Source organism: Bos taurus, chromosome 22 (assembly GCF_002263795.3).
Source record: "Bos taurus isolate L1 Dominette 01449 registration number 42190680 breed Hereford chromosome 22, ARS-UCD2.0, whole genome shotgun sequence".
In the NCBI taxonomy this organism is placed as follows: Eukaryota; Metazoa; Chordata; class Mammalia; order Artiodactyla; family Bovidae; genus Bos; species Bos taurus.
Window position 1 is genome coordinate 53,412,779 of NC_037349.1, and position 19,294 is coordinate 53,432,072.

The window sequence follows — 19,294 nt, forward strand, 5'->3', positions numbered from 1 at the left end:
GGGGAGCTCACAGAGCCACATGTTGGAGAGAAGCATTTGCTTGTCTTTCATCAGTTTTATAGTACAGACTTTGAAAGGGACATTAGCTATTTGGGCTGTCTGTAACAATAATTATAGAATTGATTAGAGAGACATTCCCTATCCCAGGAGGTTGCTGGGCTCAGACCACAGTTGGAACAGGAGGGCCATATGGAGTCGGGCCAAGGAAACTGTTGCAGAACCACCAAGTCTTGGTTGGGATGATAATTCTAAAACCATGCTGTCTATTAATCACTCATAGTAAACAATCAGTAACTACTTGTCAAATGAAGAGAGAGATTTCTTTGGAGCGTCTAAAATGTGTGAGGTGCAGATACTGGAGGCCATGATAATCTCCCTTTTGTCAAAGTCATTTAGCACCCCTTGACCAGACCTCACTTTGAGACAAGCTGTATTAGAGCTTCAGCATCAGTCTTTCCAATGAATATTTAGGACTGATCTCCTTTAGGATGAACTGGTTGGATCTCCTTGCAGTCCAAGGGACTCTCAAGCGTCTTTTTCCAACACCACAGTTCAAAAGCATCAATTCTTTGGTTCTCAGCTTTATTTATAGTCCAACTCTCACATCCATATCTCACATTTTACATCAAAACAACATTCCCCTTTGAATGTACACATTGTGATGTGTTGACTTGAGATTAGTCTTAAAAAATTTTTATAGGTAAAGCAGTATCTTTTTGGATATATTTCATTCAGTTTCTTGATTTTTCTGACCTATAGAGTTCCTGTAAAATGTAATTATATTATAGTCCTCTTTTATCATTACTTCAGGAAAGCACTCACAGACGTATTTTCTAGAAATGTTGAATGGATGTCCTAGTGGGTGTCCCCTTGCTGGTCCTTCCAATGTTTTTAGGATAAATCTGCTTCTGAGACGTAGTTTAATTTGAATGTAAAATGGTCCTATTTATGCAGTCCTTTAAACCTGATTTAGCAACAAAGGGCACTTAAAGTCTTTAAAATATAATACAGCTGCCGCCTGTCTTTGGTCCTGCTTTGACGCTGCGGTAGGACTGGGACAGTCAGGCAGGTGCTAAAGGAGGCCCTTGGAACTAGGGGTGGTCATCGCGCTCAGTGCAGGCTTCGTGGTTCTTGTGGCATTCGTCTCCTTTCCTAAAAACCAGAGTGGGGGGAAGTAGAGTCCATGAAAGCCTTATCTACCTCTGTTGTTGTTCAGATGCAGAGTCATGTCTGACTCTTTGTGACCCCATGGACTGCAGCACGCCAGGCTTCCCTGTCCTTCACTATCTCCTGGAGCCTGCTCAAACTCACGTCCATTGAGTCAGTGATGCCATCCAACCATCTCATCCTCTATTGCCTCCTTCTCCTCCTGCCCTCAGTCTTTCGCAGCATCAGGGTCTTTTCCACTGAGTGCGCTCTTCGCATCACGTGGCCAAAGTATTGGAGCTTTAGCATCAGTCCTTCCAATGAATCAGTAGGGTTGATTTCCTTTAGGATTGACTGGTTTGATCTCCTTGTAGTCCAACGGACTCTTAAGAGTTTTCTCCAGCACCACGATTTGAAAGCATCAGTTCTTTGGTCCTCGGCCTTCTTTATGGTCCAACTCTCACATCCGTATGTGACTACTGGAAAAACCATAACTTTGACTGATTGGACCTTTTTTGGCAAAACTAACATGTAGTTCAGTTCAAACTACCTCTGAACTGCCACTTAATCTCCATCATGGTGTCCCATAAGTGACTCTCGGCTGGAGGAGATTGAACAAGCACAGTCGTGGCTCATTCCTCCTCCTCCCATCCCTCCCCCAATCCTCAGCTCCAGTGGAGCCCCCAGGACATAGTACCAGAACCGAAGTATCAAAAGGGCACGGGATGAATAAACCAAACCCAGTCAAGTTCTTCCACTGAACTGCACAGGGTTATTTAGGTTTGGCCCATTCCTGTTGCTTATTCTGGGTTTCTCAAAGGATATCTGAGTCTTCTTCTGGAAAAGGTGGCCACATGGACAGCTCTGTCCATAGATTGCCTTGCGAAGGTCATCCTCCCCCTGACTGTAGGTGGTTCTTATTGTGCTGGGACCCACGTTGACCTGCCGGTCCCAGGCCAATGCTGGTTTGCCACCAACTGCCCACACTTGGGGTGGGTTGGCAAGGCTTGTGCGTTTTCTCTTGCTCTCCTTGCTGTGGTCCACTTTCTGCTCACTGTATTCCTCACTGACGTGTAGTTTAGAAGTGGACGGGGAAAAGGATGCTGTTGTAGAGTCCGGCGCTTTGGTGTCCCCTTTGGAAGGGATGGCCTTGGAACTGAAACCACGGCAACTCACAGCCCACTGGGAAAACGAGATGCCTTCTCTGAAGCAAGTGGCAAAGCTGGGACGGTTCATGGTCCTGTTCTGATCGTCTTCTTTGGAAATACCAATGGACTCACCGGAGACACTTGGAAGATAAGTTTGCCCAGAGAAGAAACTAGAAACTGTTCAGCCAAAATGGTTTTATGGTATTTTGGAAGTGTTATTTCCTTATCCCAGTCTCTTATTCTTCATAATCTAATATGGCTGTTTGATCTCTGTACACATTTAAAACATAGAGACAGGGTAAAAAAAAAAAAAGTGAAAAGTAATGGATATTTGTAAACAGTCATTTAAAAAGCACTTTTCTAATAAATGAAAATATTTAATGTGATAAATTTGCCAAATAGTAAAAAGAGACACAAAGGTAAGTTACATTTTTTTTTTCAGCCTAATCTCTAAGTTGAAAGCTTTTTTAAAAAAAAACTGTTAGTATCATACAATATGAAAAAGAGAAGCATGGAGGCAAATATCCTTCCAATGGCCTCAGAAACAAGAGGACAAATATGCCAGGCCATTGCATAGGGAACAGAGTGGCCACCGTACCAGCCACTCGATAGAGTGAGCCCATAGTGGAGCCAGGTCCCCGCCAACCCAGGTTCTTAACCTTCCTGCACGGGTTGTGAAGACCACTTCAGTGGCACCAGGGGACAAGCTGAATCCTGCCCAGATCAGCGTGGCAGCCAGGTGAGGAATCACAGAGCCTCCAGAAGACGTGGGTTGGTAGCCAGCAGAATTCAGGTGACATGCTCATACGGTCAATTGCCCAAAGGCTCACTGACCAGTGCTGCAGATAGTTTCAGAACAGGAACAAGGACCCTCACTGGCCCCAAAGAGATCAAGGAGAGCAGAAGGGAATTGGATCTGAGGTTGCTTGGAAGGATCTAGATCAACACCTGCCAAGGGTATCAGCCCCCAAAACCAGAGCAGAAATTCTCCAAAGACAGAAACTTTCATGAAGCCTTGTGCATTCGTGGACTGTGGCAATGGCCGATGCTTCTGTGTCTTCTTTTGGAAGAGATGAAGCCACAGTGATTCCCAGGGCTCCGAGAAATCAAACGCCTCCTCCAGAGCTCAGCTGCATTAATGCTCAGGCAAGTGGCAAAGCCACGGAGGCCTGCGGTGTCTGTCGTTCATTAATCCTCCTCCGAAAACCACAGGCTTTGCAGCCAGGAGCCAGGCAGCAGTCTCCTGGGATGGCCAGTCAGTTTTAAAGAGTCCAACTTGGCAAATCCTGACCAAAAGTAATAATGCTATTCAAATTCATCCCTTTCTGAGTTTTCTATTTCCCTCTTCTCACTCCTTCTCCCTCTCCACTTTCCCTCTGGCCTGTCAGGAAGGGAAGCTGTGTCTGAATTTCTGGACCCTTCCAAAAGGACCGCCCACCTCAGAGAAGCCGCCTCAGAAGGAGAGAGCCCCCGAGGTTGTCTCCAGCAGCATAGATGACAGCTTCAGGCTTCCCTCTCTCCTCGTGAACGAAACCCACTGAGCCTGGCTGATGCAGCCCAGGTTCTTCAGGGTCTTCACAAGATCCCGGCGGAACCTCTCACCCACAAAAACGTAGAGAACAGGGTTCAGGCAACTGTGGAAAAAGGCCACGGTCTGAGTGACCTGGAAGCAGATGTCAATTTTGATGGAGAGGGCGCAGCTGGAGATGAACATGGCGTAGGCATCGATGGTCTGCACCAGCAGGACGCAGTTGTGGGGGAACTGAGACAGGACGAAGACGGTGAGCACCGTGATGGTCACCTTCAGGGCCTTGTGCTTGGAGGACTTCTTGGCCTGGATCAGGGTGTGGATGATGATGGTGTAGCAGCAAGCCATGACCACAAAGGGGAGGAAGAAGCCCAGGATGACCTTCAGGGTCAAGACAGCCGACTTGAGTTTGGTACTGTCGTCGCTGGAGTAGACCATGGTGCAGATAGCAATGCCGTGTTCCTCCTTGACTTGGCTGTACAGGAGTTCTGGGAGGCAGAGCGCGGCCGCCGTCACCCAGATGGTAAAGCAGACCATCTTGCTGTACAGGAGCCTTTTCTGCCTCCACATCTGCGCCCTCATGGCCTGCGCGATGGCGATGTACCTGTCCACGCTGATGCACATGATGAGCAGCACGCAGCTGTAGAAGTTCATCTTATACATACTGTTGACCACCTTGCACATAAAGGTCTGGAATTTCCACTGGTCCGCGGCGGCAATGGCCCAGAAGGGCAGCGTGGCGAGAAAGAGAAGGTCAGCGATGGCCAAGTTGAGAAGGAACATGTCGGTCATGGTCTTCACTCTCGTGCAGTACCAGTAGACCAGGATGACGAGGCTGTTGCCCACGCCGCCCACGATGAACACGAGCCAGTACAGGGGTGGGAGGAAGTGGCCCGCAAACTGCCTGACGTGGCTTTTCTCACAGAAGTAGTCCGTGAAGTTGCCGTCGTACTCCATGGGCAGCGTGCCATCGTAGCCGTAGTCATCTGACAGGTTAGGGATTAGGCTCTGCAAGGAGACACAGGGCGACACTGGGTCAAGGGCTGGCTTTTGGAGGTTCTGTCTGATGGCAAAGGCACGAAGCCCTTGAGCCTTCGAACCCCAAAAGGCTGTGAGAAGGCAGAAGAAGTGTGTGTGTAGGAAGTAGGAATTCCAAGAGCATCTGCTTAGACTGTAAATGATTTATTTATTCAACAAATGTTTATTAAGCAGGTGCTGAAGAGTCAGGTATGGTTCCCACTCTCGTGGAACTTTCCTCCTCTGGGACGAGACACACAAGCAAAGGAACAGTCACAGGCCACTTGACAGGTGCTCCATCGGGATGGAAGGAGGGTCTCAGGGCCACTGGTGGGCGAACTTATCCAACTAAGTGAACGAGTCTGATTGTTCCTTCTCCTGTCTACTCTGCGCTCCCTAAAAGGTCCTCAGAGGCTTTCACACTTCTCTGGGTCCAGATTCCCCTGAATCCTTTGAAAGCTATGGATCCTCTCTTGAGTAGCAACAGTCACACACGTACCCGCTTACACGTGTGCACGCACATGAACACACACGCTTATGTATACACCCTCACGCACATGGACATACACAGGAAACAACACAGGTTGCGTGATTTCAGGGTCCCTTGTTGAGAATTTGTTATGAATTTCAAGACAGCAGAGCATTAAATCAAGCAAGTAACACTTCTAAGCATGAGGCCCTGTGCCACCCACCCATGCAGCCAGCCCTCACAAGCCCTCACGTTTACAGACACACATGCACACACGTTTACAGACACACATGCACACAAGCATGCCCACACGAATACACATACATATCCACATGGACACAACCCGCACACACATGCACGCATTCAGACACCTGCGCTCACACCCTCACAGTGTGCACACAAGCACGCATGCACACACACCCTTCGATACAGCTAAGGACTCTCCAGGCGTATTTTCAGAGTGATTGAATTCGCACGTAGAAAGCCTGGAATTGAATGAATTTCATCAAGACCACAAGGCCAGCCTGTATATCCTTACAGGATCGGAGTGCTGGCCACCTTTATGAGTGACAGAGGAAGAGTTCGTGTCCTAGGCTAGGGGAAGCCTGGACACACCTGTCCACCTGTGTCAAGACTTGTACTCATAGCTTTGTCCATGACTGATGGGCAAACGCCCTTTGCATCTCAGGCACAGGATCCTCTGAAAATCTCCCTGCAAATATAAATGGCAGTTATTTACCAACTTATTTGCTTCCCTACTGTCAGAGCCCCGAGTGCGTGCCAGACCTTGTGTGGAGTACAGGATGTGCATGCATTTAATCCTGGACCTTCCAGGTAGGGGTGGGCCCCTCTTCCAGATGAGGGGCAGCTGGCTTCCAGAAGGAATTCTGAAGTGGCCAAGCCATTTCTTCTGTCCTCTCTGCTCTCTGAGCCCTGGAGACACTGCTCTTGCTGGAGAAGCCACCCACAAAGGCTGTTCTCAGGTCTGGGTCAGAATAAGACCTAGAGAGATCACTGTAAGGATCTGAAATCCACTCATTTCCCACTCACTTTCCATCCAAGAGCACGCACTGGAGCCCCCTGGCTGAGCACTGGGTTGAGTGATGTCCCACAAGCTGCCCTGAGTTTATCCCGGGGACTGTGTCGAGGTGGCTTCTAAAGAGCTCGCTGTGCACCCCACCTCCAAGGGCGTTTTGGTCTAGCTCTGTGGCCACTCATCAAGACCTAGCTCAGACGTGCATTTGGCATTTACATATAAAAGATGTGAAGCAAGGCTTTCGTATTTCCTGAAGAACAGGTGAGAGTTTTTTTTAACTCATGAACCATATGAATTCTGTGACTGATGAGGATTCCCTTTGTAATTGGGAAGCTCAGTCAAACTGGTAGCCCAAGTATAGTAACCAAGTAAAACCCTTTGACCAGTGCTGCCTAATAGGAATATAAGGCAACTTCCTTAATTTTGCGTTTTCTAGTAGCCAAGTGAAGTCAAAAGAAATAGGTGGGTCTCACCTTAATAATGTGTTTTATGAAACCTAGCATGTCTAAAATATTATTTCGTTATGTAAGCAATGACTTCCCTGGTGGCTCAGACAGTAAAGTGCCTGCCTTCAATGCAGGAGACCCGGGTTCAGTCCCTGGGTCGGGAAGATCCCCTGGAGAAGGAAATGGCAACCCACTCCAGTAGCCTGGAAAATCCCATGGACAGAGGAACCTGGTAGACTACAGTCCATGGGGTTGCAAAGAGTCGGACACAACTGAGCGACTTCACTTTCACTTTCTTTCAAGCAGTGTAAAAGTTATCAAGATATTCCACATCCTTTTGTTGCATAGACTATGTTTGGACTAAGTGCATTTTGCAATCAAGGGACATCTTAGTCGGAGTGACCACATGTCAAGTGCTTACAGTCCCTACGTGACTCGTGGCTACCGCGTGGGACAGCTCAGTTTTAGGCTGAAAACGCAAGTTCTAAGTCTTCCTGTTTTTTCACTGTTCTGTCAGTTTGCTCTGACCCTGTTTGAACGTATGTCCTTTCTCTTCTGTTGTATGCACTCAGTAACTGCCTCATGCCTCTTATGGAACATGACAGGGGCCGTGGGGACAGAGTGAAACAGGGTGTCATTACTGCTGGGAAGTGCCCAGTCTTTCTCTGACAGGGCTAACCATTCTCTTCCACATCTTACTGGAATGTCTAGAAGTTCTCTTTCCCAAGGTTTCCCTTGAAGCATTTCTTAGCAAACTGTGTTGTTCTTAGACCCTTTTAAAAACGTGACATCGTCACCAACTAGACCACTGCTCACAGCCTGTGGTCCCCCATGAGCAGTGGTCTGAGCCAGATCTAGAATCTTCTCCCATTGTGAGGAGCAGCAATCCGTGGGGGTGGGTGGGCCCAGACCTGGCCAGGATGGATGGTGTTTGTGTGAAGATCCCACCATCTTATTCCTTGACTGACTAAGAGGTCAGCATGCTCACCTTAAGCTTGAGAAACAGCTCTTTATTTCTTGTTCGTTGGTGATGAATAACGTGATTTGTTCACTCGTTCAGCAAGTGTTTACTAAGCCCAGAGTACACGCCAGGCAAGGAAGCCACTTCCAAAGGTCAGTGTTCTTGTCAGTGATGGTAACAGAAGTGGAGCGAACCATGAGAAAGGTCCTGGACTCACCTGTCATGGAACGGGGGGGGGGGGGGGGGGGGGTGGTCTGCCTGCATGCGGGGTCCTGAACTCCACAGCACAGAGGGGCCCTAGATAGGGCAGTATCGTAGGATGGTTCTGTTATTCCCAGGGGGCTACTTAATTGGAGTATTTATATCATTCGGATGATTTTTAGAATTTTGATCAAGAAGAGAAGTGCCTGATAGTCACAGATCTAAGTAAATGAGAGACTGTCTCACAGCATGCCCAGGGGCTGGCCTGCAACTCAGCGGTGTGGGCCACCTTCTGCTCACGTAGGCTTTGGTTTCTGTCCCGGACAGAGCTTTTAGAGGCTCAACAGGTTTTAGAATGATTTTCAGATGTTAGAGACCATCTTATAGAGGAGGGCTTCCCTGATAGCTCAGTTGGTAAAGAATCTGCCTGCTATGCAGGAGACTTAAGTTTGATTCCTGGGTCGGGAAGATCTGCTGAAGAAGGATAGGCTACCCACACCAGTATTCTTGGGCTTCCCTTGTGGTTTAACTGGTAAAGAATCCACCTGCAATGTGGGAGACCTGGGTTCGATACCTGGGTTGGAACGATCCCCTGGAGAAGGGAAAGGCTACCCACTCCAGTATTCTGGCCTGGAGAATTCCATAGACCGTATAGTCCGTGGGGTTGCAGAGTTGGACACGACTGAGTGACTTTCACTATAGAGGAGACAGACCCAAGGAACAGAAGGTTCTGGCCCAAAGCCTCACCCCTGGGGAATGGTCAAGGCCAGAGCCAGCGCCCTGCCCCGCAGCCCCAAGCTGGGGCACTTGTAAGCCCTGCAGACCCAGCACCTTGCTCTCCACCTTCTGATCCCTGCAGGCCCGGCACCTTCTCTCCACCTTCTGATCCCTGCAGGCCCGGCACCTTCTCTCCACCTTCTGATCCCTGCAGGCCCGGCACCTTCTCTCCACCTTCTGATCCCTGCAGGCCCGGCACCTTCTCTCCACCTTCTGATCCCTGCAGGCCCGGCACCTTCTCTCCACCTTCTGATCCCTGCAGGCCCGGCACCTTCTCTCCACCTTCTGATCCCTGCAGGCCCGGCACCTTCTCTCCACCTTCTGATCCCTGCAGGCCTGGCACCTTGCTCTCCACCTTCTGATGCTGTCACGTGTACTTGTTGTGTTGTTCAGTCACTAACTCATGTCTGACTTTTGCCAGGCTCCTCTGTCCTTCACTGTCTCCTGGAGTTTTCTCAAACTCGTGCCCGTTGAGTAGGTGATACCATCCAACCATCTCATCCTCTGCTGCCCCCTTCTCCTCCAGCCCTCAATCTTTCCCAGCATCAGAGTCTTTTCTAATGAGTTGACTCTTTGCATCAGGTGGCCAAAGTATTGGAGCTTTAGCTTCAGCATCAGTCCTTCCAGTGAATATTCATGGTTGATTTCCTTTAGGATGGATTGGTCTGATCTCCTTGCTGTCCAGGGGACTCTCTGAAGAGTCTTCTCCAGCACCACAATCCAAAAGCATCATTTCTTTGTTGCTCAGCCTTCTTTATGGTCCAACGCTCATGTCTGTACATGACTGCTGGAGAAACCGTAGCTACAGTGGCCACACCAAGCCTGAGCCTCAGTGTCTGAGTCCCGGCACCTGAGCTGAGTGGCTGTCAGATCCCCCACCTGCATCCTCCCCCCACCCATCCCGGAAAGACTGTGGGCACCAGAGGATGCCCTGTGGCTTCCTCTGCCCAGGGCAGCCGGGAACTGCCTTTTGCTGGGGGCAAACCTCAGTGCACAGCAGATAAGGGGCCTGCCCTGCCTGCCAGTGCCTGCCACCAGGCGCTGTACCCGAAAGGACCCGGCTCCCGAGGCCGTGCAGGTGTGTCTTCCTCCCCTTGGGAGCCCTTGGCCCAGAAGCTGCGGCCCAGGCATTGAAGATGCTACAGCTCCTGGACTCCATCTTCCCCCGACTTTCCGAGGCCTCCCTCCCGAGTCTTGTCTCAGGATACCCTCCCCCAGCTCCAGGCACCTCTGGGGAAAGGCCACTGTGCAGGGCCAAGGCCATATCCTTCCCTGCTCCTTATACCAGGATGGGCACCTGGAGAGAAGAGAGAGCCCGGGAGGGAAGAGGAGGGAGACAGGCAGGGAGGGACTTGGACTGGTGGGAGTGGGCAGGTCCCCCCTTCGAGGAGGGGAGGCTTTCAGCCAGCGAGCCGTGTGGACACTCGGCTTCAGGGAGGAGCCCGGGAAGCCGGGACCTGACTGCCCCCAGCGCTCCTCTTCTTTGAGCCATTTGACCTTGAACCCTCCGTCCCTCCCCCAGCGTCGCTTTCCTCATCTGTTAGCGTGGCTCCGCCTTTACTGTGAGGAACACGGCACCCTGGGTGGTGACTGGAACACGGCCGGTCCTCAGAAGAGTGGCCCCAGGAAAGTCACGGCTGTTGACCAAGCTCATAGCCACAGAGGTCACAGCTTGTCCCCGTGTAGGTGGTGCTGGACACCTCTTGATCACAAAAGGTCATTATCTGAGTGCATTTTCTTCCTTTCTGGGGCTGCCTTGCAACGTTTGGATATTTTCCCAAGATCCCAAATGATAAAACCGAATGACTGATGTTATGAGCCCTGTTTCCAGCATCGGGGATAAAGAGCAGATTCTGTTTCAGGAGAAACTACGGTTCTAATTTTGGTCAGAAAAATAGAGACTTATTTTGTTACTTCAGCTTTCCAGGTGGTGCTAGTAAAGAACCTGCCTGCCAGTGCAGGAGACGTAAGAGACTCGGTTCAATCCCTGGGTCAGGAAGATCACCTAAAGGAGGCATGGCAGCCCCAGGCCCTAGCCTGGAGAATCCCACGGACAGAGGAGCCTGGCAGGCTGCAGTCCCTAGGGTTGCAAAGAGTCAAACACAACTGAAGTGACTTACACACACCTTGTTACTTCAGCAGGCCCAAAATAATCGTCTTTTTGGTATTGCTGTTGTTGTTACGGGAAACATGATGAGATATGCAATGCTAAAGATCATCAGCATGTGATAAATAACTTACTTGATGTCAGTGGTGGCAACCACCACTCTCCATAGGTGGGGGGAACCTACAGCATGGAGGACATTTGTCAACTCCACTAAGAATGTTTGACTTCAATACCTATGTGTAAAACCCAGATTCTCCCTTTGAGAAAGCAAAATTAAAATCCTTAGGTATTTTTGTGAGCATTTAATATAAGTAAAGCATAGGAATTTTGATTCTATAATTAATTATATTTGGCTATAAAATCATGAATGATTCTCTGGATCATAGCTGTACTCACTGATTTCTATTAGCCTCTTTCAGAGAAATATATATCATTATTTGCTTTTTTGTAAAGACTATAATGTTTGATAAGAAACACGACTAACATGCCCACCATGGGTCTTTTAAAAGCAAATGAATTCTCCCTTGCCCTCTTTTGTCTGAGTTTCAGAACCGACACATGAGACTAAGCACCTTGTAAAGATCATAAAACCCTCACCTATGAGTAAAACCTGAACCAGCCTTCTCCTCTGCCCCCCGCCCCCCACACACATACCGCAGAGCTCTTCCAGAGCTTCGTGTCTGCACAGCCCTCTGTGCTGGGCACTGACCAGCTGTCTGGAGCATCGCTCAGCAGAACTCTTGTCCTGGGAAACCACAGAGCACTCCTTCCCCCACAATGGAGCCCTTCCCACTCCCCGAAACGAGGCCCCAAATGCAGTGTATTTCAAGGAGCCCAAGGATGTGGCCATACTCACTGTGGCTTCTGTGGGGACCATGATGGGTCAGACTCAGACTTGCCTCTAGAAAGAGAGGGCAAAAATCAGAACGAGGACTGGCTTTTGACTGAACAGGAGCAAGTTCCGAGAGATGGAGATGAAGCATTTAATTTGTTTGTTCTCATGAACAAAAAAAAAATGCCAAGCTAGAGTTAGAATCCATGTTATACTGATGCTGAGTTAAATAGATTTCAAGTCAAGTCTAGATTTCGCAGTCATCTAGGTTGTTAACCCAGAGTTGAAAGAAATTTCTCCTTTGAGAGCACTTGGGGGCTTTGATGTCTTCCCAGCGCGTCCTTTTTACCTTAACCCTTCTTCTCATAACTCAGCTTCTCTACCAGGCGCCGCTACTCCAATTTTATCCACCAAGTGTCCCCTGAGGACAGCAGGACAGCTCCAGCTGACTGCTGGAGGGGCCCCTCGGCAACCAGGAGGCAGGAACCCCAGGGTGAGGTGGCCTCTGCCAGCATCAGAGTCCCTCACCAGGAAGGGCCCAGCACCCCAACACCTCCCTGCGCGCTCAGTTTACAAATTTGGGGCCTGTTTGCTCTACCTTGACTTCAGCAGGAAAAGGAAGTCCTGCATTTCTTTACCAAAGAAAACATAGTTGTCTCATGCAGAGGGCCTCCAAACTAACTGAGACAAATCTCCGCTGTCGTTTTCTTGTGTTTCGAATCTCTGCAAAACCCACACCTCTGTGGCCAAGCAAACAACAGCTTGGTTCCTTTCAAGGAAGGGTCTGTGCCTGAGTGGGGCATTTCTTTCTTCATACACCTTCAGTGAGTGTGTTTCCAAGAAACATGTTCAGCCCACACCCCAAGCTTCTGGAAGGAAATTTTCCCCTCATACATCCAACTGTAACCTGTTGGGCTATTTTTATTCTTGTTTTCATAACACAGCCTCGTGACTCTCTGTGCTTTCCTAAGAGTGTAGTTGTTTTAAAAACATAGCATGTGACTTGGGAGATTGAGACTGACAAAGATACACGACTATGTATAAAATAGACAAGAACTAGAGAGAACTACTGTACAGCACAGGGAACTCTACTCCACGCTCTTGGTGACCTAAATGGGAAGGCAATCTAAAAAAAGAGTGGATGTGTATGTATCGACGGATTCACTTTGCTGTACAGCAGGAACAAGCACAGCACCGTAAAGCAACCATACTCCAATTCAAAGAAAAAGAGCAACATACCATGTGGGATAGCCACTACGGAAACCCGTTACACCCACCATGTGGTATCTGCCTAAGAAGAACGCAAGCTTATATCCACGCAAAGACTGACATATGAATGTTCATGGCAGCTTTGTTTGTAATAGCCAGCTACTGGAAACAGCTCAACTGTCCTTCAAATAGAGTGAATAGGTCATGGTAGAGTATCCATACAGTGAATTTGAAACAGCTGCTGATACACACAGCAATGTGGATAAATTTCAAAATAACCTGAAAAAAGTACATACTGTGTGATTCCACTTGTGTAAAATTCTAGGAAATGGGAGCTAATCAATAGTGACAGAAAGCAGATCGGTGATTTCCTGGAGAGAGAGAGAAGGGCAGGGCAGGGCAAGGGACAGGAAGGGACAAGAGCAGGCCAAGGAGCCTCTGGGGTGAGCGCTGTGCTCACTGGAATGATAGTGTGGTGATCTCACGGGGGTGCACGAATGTCAGAACTTGGGCTCTGTGCTTCAGACATTTGCAGAGCTGGTAGCTGGATCTCAGTAAAGTGGTTAAAGTAAAGAAAGGAAAAACAGCAAGATCTGATGAACACTTCTTGTTTCTGTCCCTCTTCAGAGTCATATCGGGCCGTTAGCAGGCGGGGGAAAGACACCCAGAACTTCCTCCTTGTAGCCTTCCTGCCAGTAGCTCCTCCAAAGTGCCTTGAAGTGCCTTGGGCTGTTCGGTGGGAATCGAGGGCTCAGTATGAACTCATGGCTTTTAGGGTTAGAAGAGATTAAGCAGATAATGTTTGATAGATCAGTCAATCGATTGATAAATAGATACAGATAAGTTTGTGTCAGTGTGTTTTGTTCGGTCACTTCAGTCGTGGCCGACTCTCTTTTGCGACCCCGTAGACTGTAGCCCGCCAAATTCCTCTGTGGGATTCTGCAGGCAAGAATGAATACCAGAGTGGTTTGCCGTTTCCTCCTCCTCCAGGGGATCTTCCTGACCCCGGAATCAAACCCACGTCTCCTGCATCTCCTGCATCGCAGGTGGAGTCTTGACCTGCTGTGCCACAGTTGTTATGTGTTTTAGCTTATTTCCTGACTCTGCTGCGAGTCCTTGCTGTGAAAGCAAGGACACACCATATAATGACCATTGGGTGCCCAGGTCTTGGTTTCTAAAAACCTTTCTTCCTGACAAGGAACCAGGACCCCATGGAGAAATGCCTGATTCCAGAGTGAGGGCAGGGAAACTGTAAAATGAACTTGGGACTGATTTTTAACCCAGAAAGAAAGTGTTTAAAGGCATTGAGGGCTTGTCAAAGGACAGAGGCACCAACTTGATAGGGTTCCACTAGCCAAATCTGAGGCAATTTGAGCATCAAATTAAATAATGATGGCAGTCATTATAGCACATTCAAATAAATCAGGATCCGTGGATCCATACTGAGAAAAATAAATGAGAAAACTGAGCTCTCCTTATGGTGCCGACTAATAAGTACAGAGGATTACTGTGATTAGAAAATCACCAATGGATGGTGAGATTAGCAGGTGAGCATTTGATAAGAAATTTACTTCGTCTCAAAGAATCTCCCCCCAAATGACAAATTGCCCCATTGACTTTATGATTTTTTTTCTCTTATGCTCTGAAACAAATCTTTGTAAAAATTTGCCTAGTTAAGATGGAAAAATCTCAACTCATCTAATTTAACTTTAATACATCTTGGGGAAGAGGGAGATAGTTTATAAGACATTTGTTAGAAAACACTTCATATATTTCTAGTATCTATGTAGCCCCAGACTCTTTGCCATCCCATGTCGCCTCCTTTTAACTTGCACAAAAAGACTAAATATTAGCCAGATAATATCTGAGAAAACAAATTCCCAAAGGAGGAGGCCACATGAAGAATAAAGAATGGATTTGGTTTTAGCTAGTTACAGGTTGAAAATAAGGATTGATGGTAATGATGCTGGTGAGAGTTTGAGGGCAAGGCCTCCACACAGCAGTGGGGAGAGTAAATTTGTGTGACTTTTTCGGAGGATTAAACCGTGTCTGTCGAAACATACAGAGCACAGCAGCTCTGACTCAGCTGTTCATCTGCTGGGAACACGCCCTTCTAGTACTCACACAAAAGAACATAAAGGTACATGAATGCGCTTCCCTGGTGGCTCTGATGGTAAAGAGTTCACCTGCAATGCAGGAGACCCAGGTTCGATTTCTGGGTCAGGAAGATTCCCTGGAGAAGGGAATGGCTACCCACTCCAGTATTCTTGCCTGGAGAATCCCGTGGACAGAGGAGCCTGGTCAGCTATAGTTCATGGGATCAAAAAGAGTCAGAAACAACCGAGTGACTAACACACAAGATCCTATATGTTGTCTCCCCGCCCCCCCAGAATCAAAAAAACTAAAGGCAACCTATGGGTCAGCAGTAGGTAATATTCTGATACACTCATTCAGTAAACCGCATGTAGCCAATAAATAGAATAAATCAGACCTCACACTGATGCAAGGAGGTCACCAAGATTTTTAGGTATACACATGCAAAATGTAGATTATGATGCATGATCTTTTAAAAAATATATAAAAGGTTATACACTTGATAGCTGTCAGTACTGAAGTGTTTTCTGGAAGGAAATTAAACAAGGATGTTGTTTTCCTTTAGGTTTTGTAACCTATTTACATATTCTACTTTGTGTACAACATTTTATTTTAAGGGCTATCTTAAAAATAACTTGTCAGCTTAAAAAAAAGGAAAAAATAAGCCCCAGCGCTCTTCCGTCCTGTACACCTGTTTGCAAAAGTTGTCCATAGGAGGAACTCGTCTCCTCCTAACCCTGGAAGAAGAAATCTAGCAAGTAAATTCACTGCGTCTACTATTGGCCACTTGGGAATCCTGCACTGGCTCTCTGAAAAGGTTTATCTTCCTTCCGTTATAAAGGTGCTTTGGGCTCATAGAAGATTTGGAGAGAGCCCAGGGGTGAAACGGAAAATGAAAAATATTCCTCCCTAGACCCCCCCACCTAAAGACCCCCCCCCGCCCCCGCCGCCCCGAGCCTTTTCATCTGCTCCTCCTGCCCTGTATCACATAGTTTTCGTCTGTGTTATTCCACAGACTGCACAAGTGTCAGAGCTTGCTTTCATTTTCTTCTGACCCCTGAGAAGGAGAGAAAAACAGAAGGGGAAAACCCGCAAGTGACAAAACACACCAAAAGCAAGGGACCTCTCTGCCGTCTGTTGGGAGAACATGAGGGCTGGGCTCAGTGGCCCCCGGGTCTCCCCCGCCGCTCCACGAGGCCGCGCTGGGGTGCGTGAGCCACCCCGTCTACAAAGCCTGCTTGTCTGTTGACTCCCGGGGGAGTGAGGCGGGGGAGCACACCGGCCCCCATCTGCTCCTTGGCCCCTCCTTTGCTGCCTGTGGGACCTTAGCAAGGAGCGACCTGCCCTCCCCTAGCCTTGGTTTCCTTGTCTGTAAAATGGACGTGATCACCCAACCTACTCTAGAGGCTTGTTTCCAGGGTCAAGTGCAGTGCTGTGCTTTAAGGCTCTTAGCGGGATGCAGAGAACTCTGCAATGATGAGGAAGCAGGCTTCACCCCACAGCTAACTTACACAATGTACCTGGACACCGGATACACTTTCTTGGCTTAAATACTGTGCAAGACATGATCCATGTCTTCAAGAAGCTCACACTCAAGTACAGTGGATACATCATGGCTGCAAATACCAAAGATGGGAAATGCTAGGAGATGATTTTGGAATTGGGAGAAGGAAGCCGAGTCCCTAGCACTGGAGAAAATCCAGGAGGGCTTCATTGAGAAGGCAACAATTTTGCTGGCTCTTGTAGGCTGAAGAGGGCTTCCCGGGTGGTGCTAGTGGTAGAGAACCCACCTGCCAATGCAGAAGACACAGGAGACCTAGGTTCGATCCCTGCCTCGGAAAGACCCCTAGAGAAAGGCATGGCAGCCCTCTCCAGGATTCTTGCCTGGAGATTCCTGTGGACAGAGGAACCTGGTGGGCTACAGTGCATGGGGTCGCAAAGAGTCAGACACAACAGAAAGAACTTAGCGCGCACACATGTAGGCTGAAGAGCATACGGGCGTTCAGTGATGGGAGAAGACATGACTCCAGGTCAGGGAAATGTAAGAGATATCCACAGAGGTGTGAATGCCGGAAAGCAGCAAGTATGTGCCGGGTCCTGAGGAGCAGGGAGCTGCTCGTATCCAAGAGTGGAAAGTGCCTATTAGAAAACTTAGCCTGGGATCCACTAATATCTATCGTTTTTCTAGTCTCTGCTGTCCTTCAAGGCAACCAGTGTGAAAATCCGCATGGTGTTACTCATAGTAGCCCCAGTAAACTGGATACCGTACTAAAGTGAGTCAGGAAGGCAGGTCCTGACTTTGATCTTTGTCCAACTTGCCACACAGAAGTTGAATCACCTCTTGCGTTTTGTTTTTGTTTGGAAGCTCTGCTTTCTCACGTTGCATGACCGCAGGGACTCTGAGCTGTCCCTGTGCAGACTCTCTCTGTTCCCCCAGCCTGGGTGAGGCGCCCACCCCTCGCCGGGCAGGCACTGCACTGGGCCCAGGGGCTGTGAGTGAGGGGCATGTGAGGGGGCTTCAGAGCAGATGGACAGATATTTGTACAAATAGGCTGTCAGATGCCGGATGCTAAAATGGCAGGTGAACTTGGGTTTGTTGGATGAGGGGAGGGAGGAGCAGGCCTCGCCCACTGGTGACTGTTCCACATCCCAGCCCCGGACCCAGCAGCTGCCCACCCACAGAGGGTCCAAGGGGCCACAGCCAGCTAAGAGCTGATGAGGACAAGTATGTTGACAGGACAAAGCAGTAGTCAGTGAGGAGTCACTTATAATAGAGCAGCTTTACTTTTATCTGATTGTAAAGGACTGTATTCACAATGAAGAAAAAATAATCCCCCAAAGCAAGCATATATAATGAAGAAAATAAAATCTCCCCAAACACCCCTTTCCTAGGATGGCCAGTGTTAATCTTCTGAGATGCGGTCTTTTAGACATTCTAACACAATCCCACATACACACATAACCCGTGAAGGAAAGGAAATCAGACTACCCAAAGCGTTTTCTGTCTTGCTGTCTAGTTAACAGTCTCTCACGGACCACTTTTAATGCCAGTTCAGTGTGAAGTTATGTCACCAGATTGAGGGGCTGCCAAGTGTTCCACTCTCTGGATTCTATATGATTCATTTAACCAGTCACCTCTTGGTGCAGAGTTCACTCGTTTCCAGTTTTTCGTTGCTACAGAGAATGCTGCCAATAACACACTTTCCCTGGGACAGCCCCTCAGACCCAGGGACCTCATCGGGGCTTCACTTTCCCAGCCCCGGCCCACCTTCTTGTCACACGTCCCCCACTCTTGCTTCTCCCTCCTTCAAGGAACAGATCACTGAACAGACTGTCTTGAACCCGAGCCTCACACGTGTGGGTGGGAGGCAGTCTTATTACTCACCCTGGAAGCCTGGGCAAGGCACCCACCTGATTCACCTCTGCCTCCCTGGCAGCTTCTAGCCAAGTACCTGGTGCTCAAGGCCACTGAGCAAGCGAGTGGGTTTTAGAAGCCTTCGTGTCAGCACACAACTGAGGACCCAGCGCCCCTGGGATGGGGAGGAGGAAGAAGGTGATACTCACGGGGGAGGGCAGCGAGTGAGGCTCTGGGAGGAGGCGGCCCCGCCAGCTCTGGGGAAGGGCCTGGCTTGCTCTTTGCCTGGGACGAGGGGCAAGCCTTCTGTGAGCTCTGAGCAGGCTGCTACCTACCAGAAAGGAAGCCAGGCCACCCCTGCCTGAGTTATCACTGGTGGGGTGGCCAGGAGGGTGGGGAGAGGGAGTCACCAGCTGCAGCTTCCAGCAATCAGCAGAGTCGGTAATGTGCAAACAGAACTGAAAAGCCAAGAAGTGCTGGTCTAAGGGAAAACTGTCTTCTCTGAAGATGCTCAGACAAGCCGATCATCTGACAGCCATTTCTTTTCCTAGACAGCGTGACTCCTTTCAGGGGATGGGGAGGTGGAGAGTCCCATCGAGAGGGATCAAGCTGGCCCAAGTGTATCTTTATAAGGTCTCATTGTCTGGACAGGCCTGTGAGGGGGTGATGATCACCCCTACCCCCTGCCCTGGGCATCACAGAGTGACCCATTAGACCTTAGATGTACCTAAACCCATACAGCTACTATGGTACCATAGCTACTAGCCACGTCTGCCTGTTTAAATTCAAATCAATCACAATGTGACTAGTTCCTGAGTCACAGTAGCCACAGTTCGGGTGCTTGACAGCCGTGTGTGGCCGTGGCTACCGTGGTACACGGCACAGGTGAGGAGCAGGCCCGTCATCTCCGAAAGTTCCGTCGGATGGCAGTGCCACCTTCGAAGGTCACGCATGGGACAGACACATCT

The 19,294-nt window shown here is 49.0% G+C and overlaps 1 protein-coding gene across 2 annotated transcripts; it reads right to left on the reverse strand.

Annotated features, from left to right (window-relative positions):
- Positions 1-565: 565 nt before the first annotated feature.
- Positions 566-18,740, reverse strand: CCR9 (C-C motif chemokine receptor 9). 2 transcript variants are annotated; one of them, XM_005223069.5, is made up of 3 exons: positions 18,383-18,740; positions 11,693-11,737; positions 566-4,830 (listed from the first exon to the last, which is right to left on the reverse strand). In XM_005223069.5, exons 2-3 carry the CDS (start codon positions 11,711-11,713, stop codon positions 3,748-3,750), a joined length of 1,104 nt encoding a protein of 367 aa, XP_005223126.2. In that variant the 5' UTR covers positions 11,714-11,737; positions 18,383-18,740; the 3' UTR covers positions 566-3,747.
- Positions 18,741-19,294: the final 554 nt, after the last annotated feature.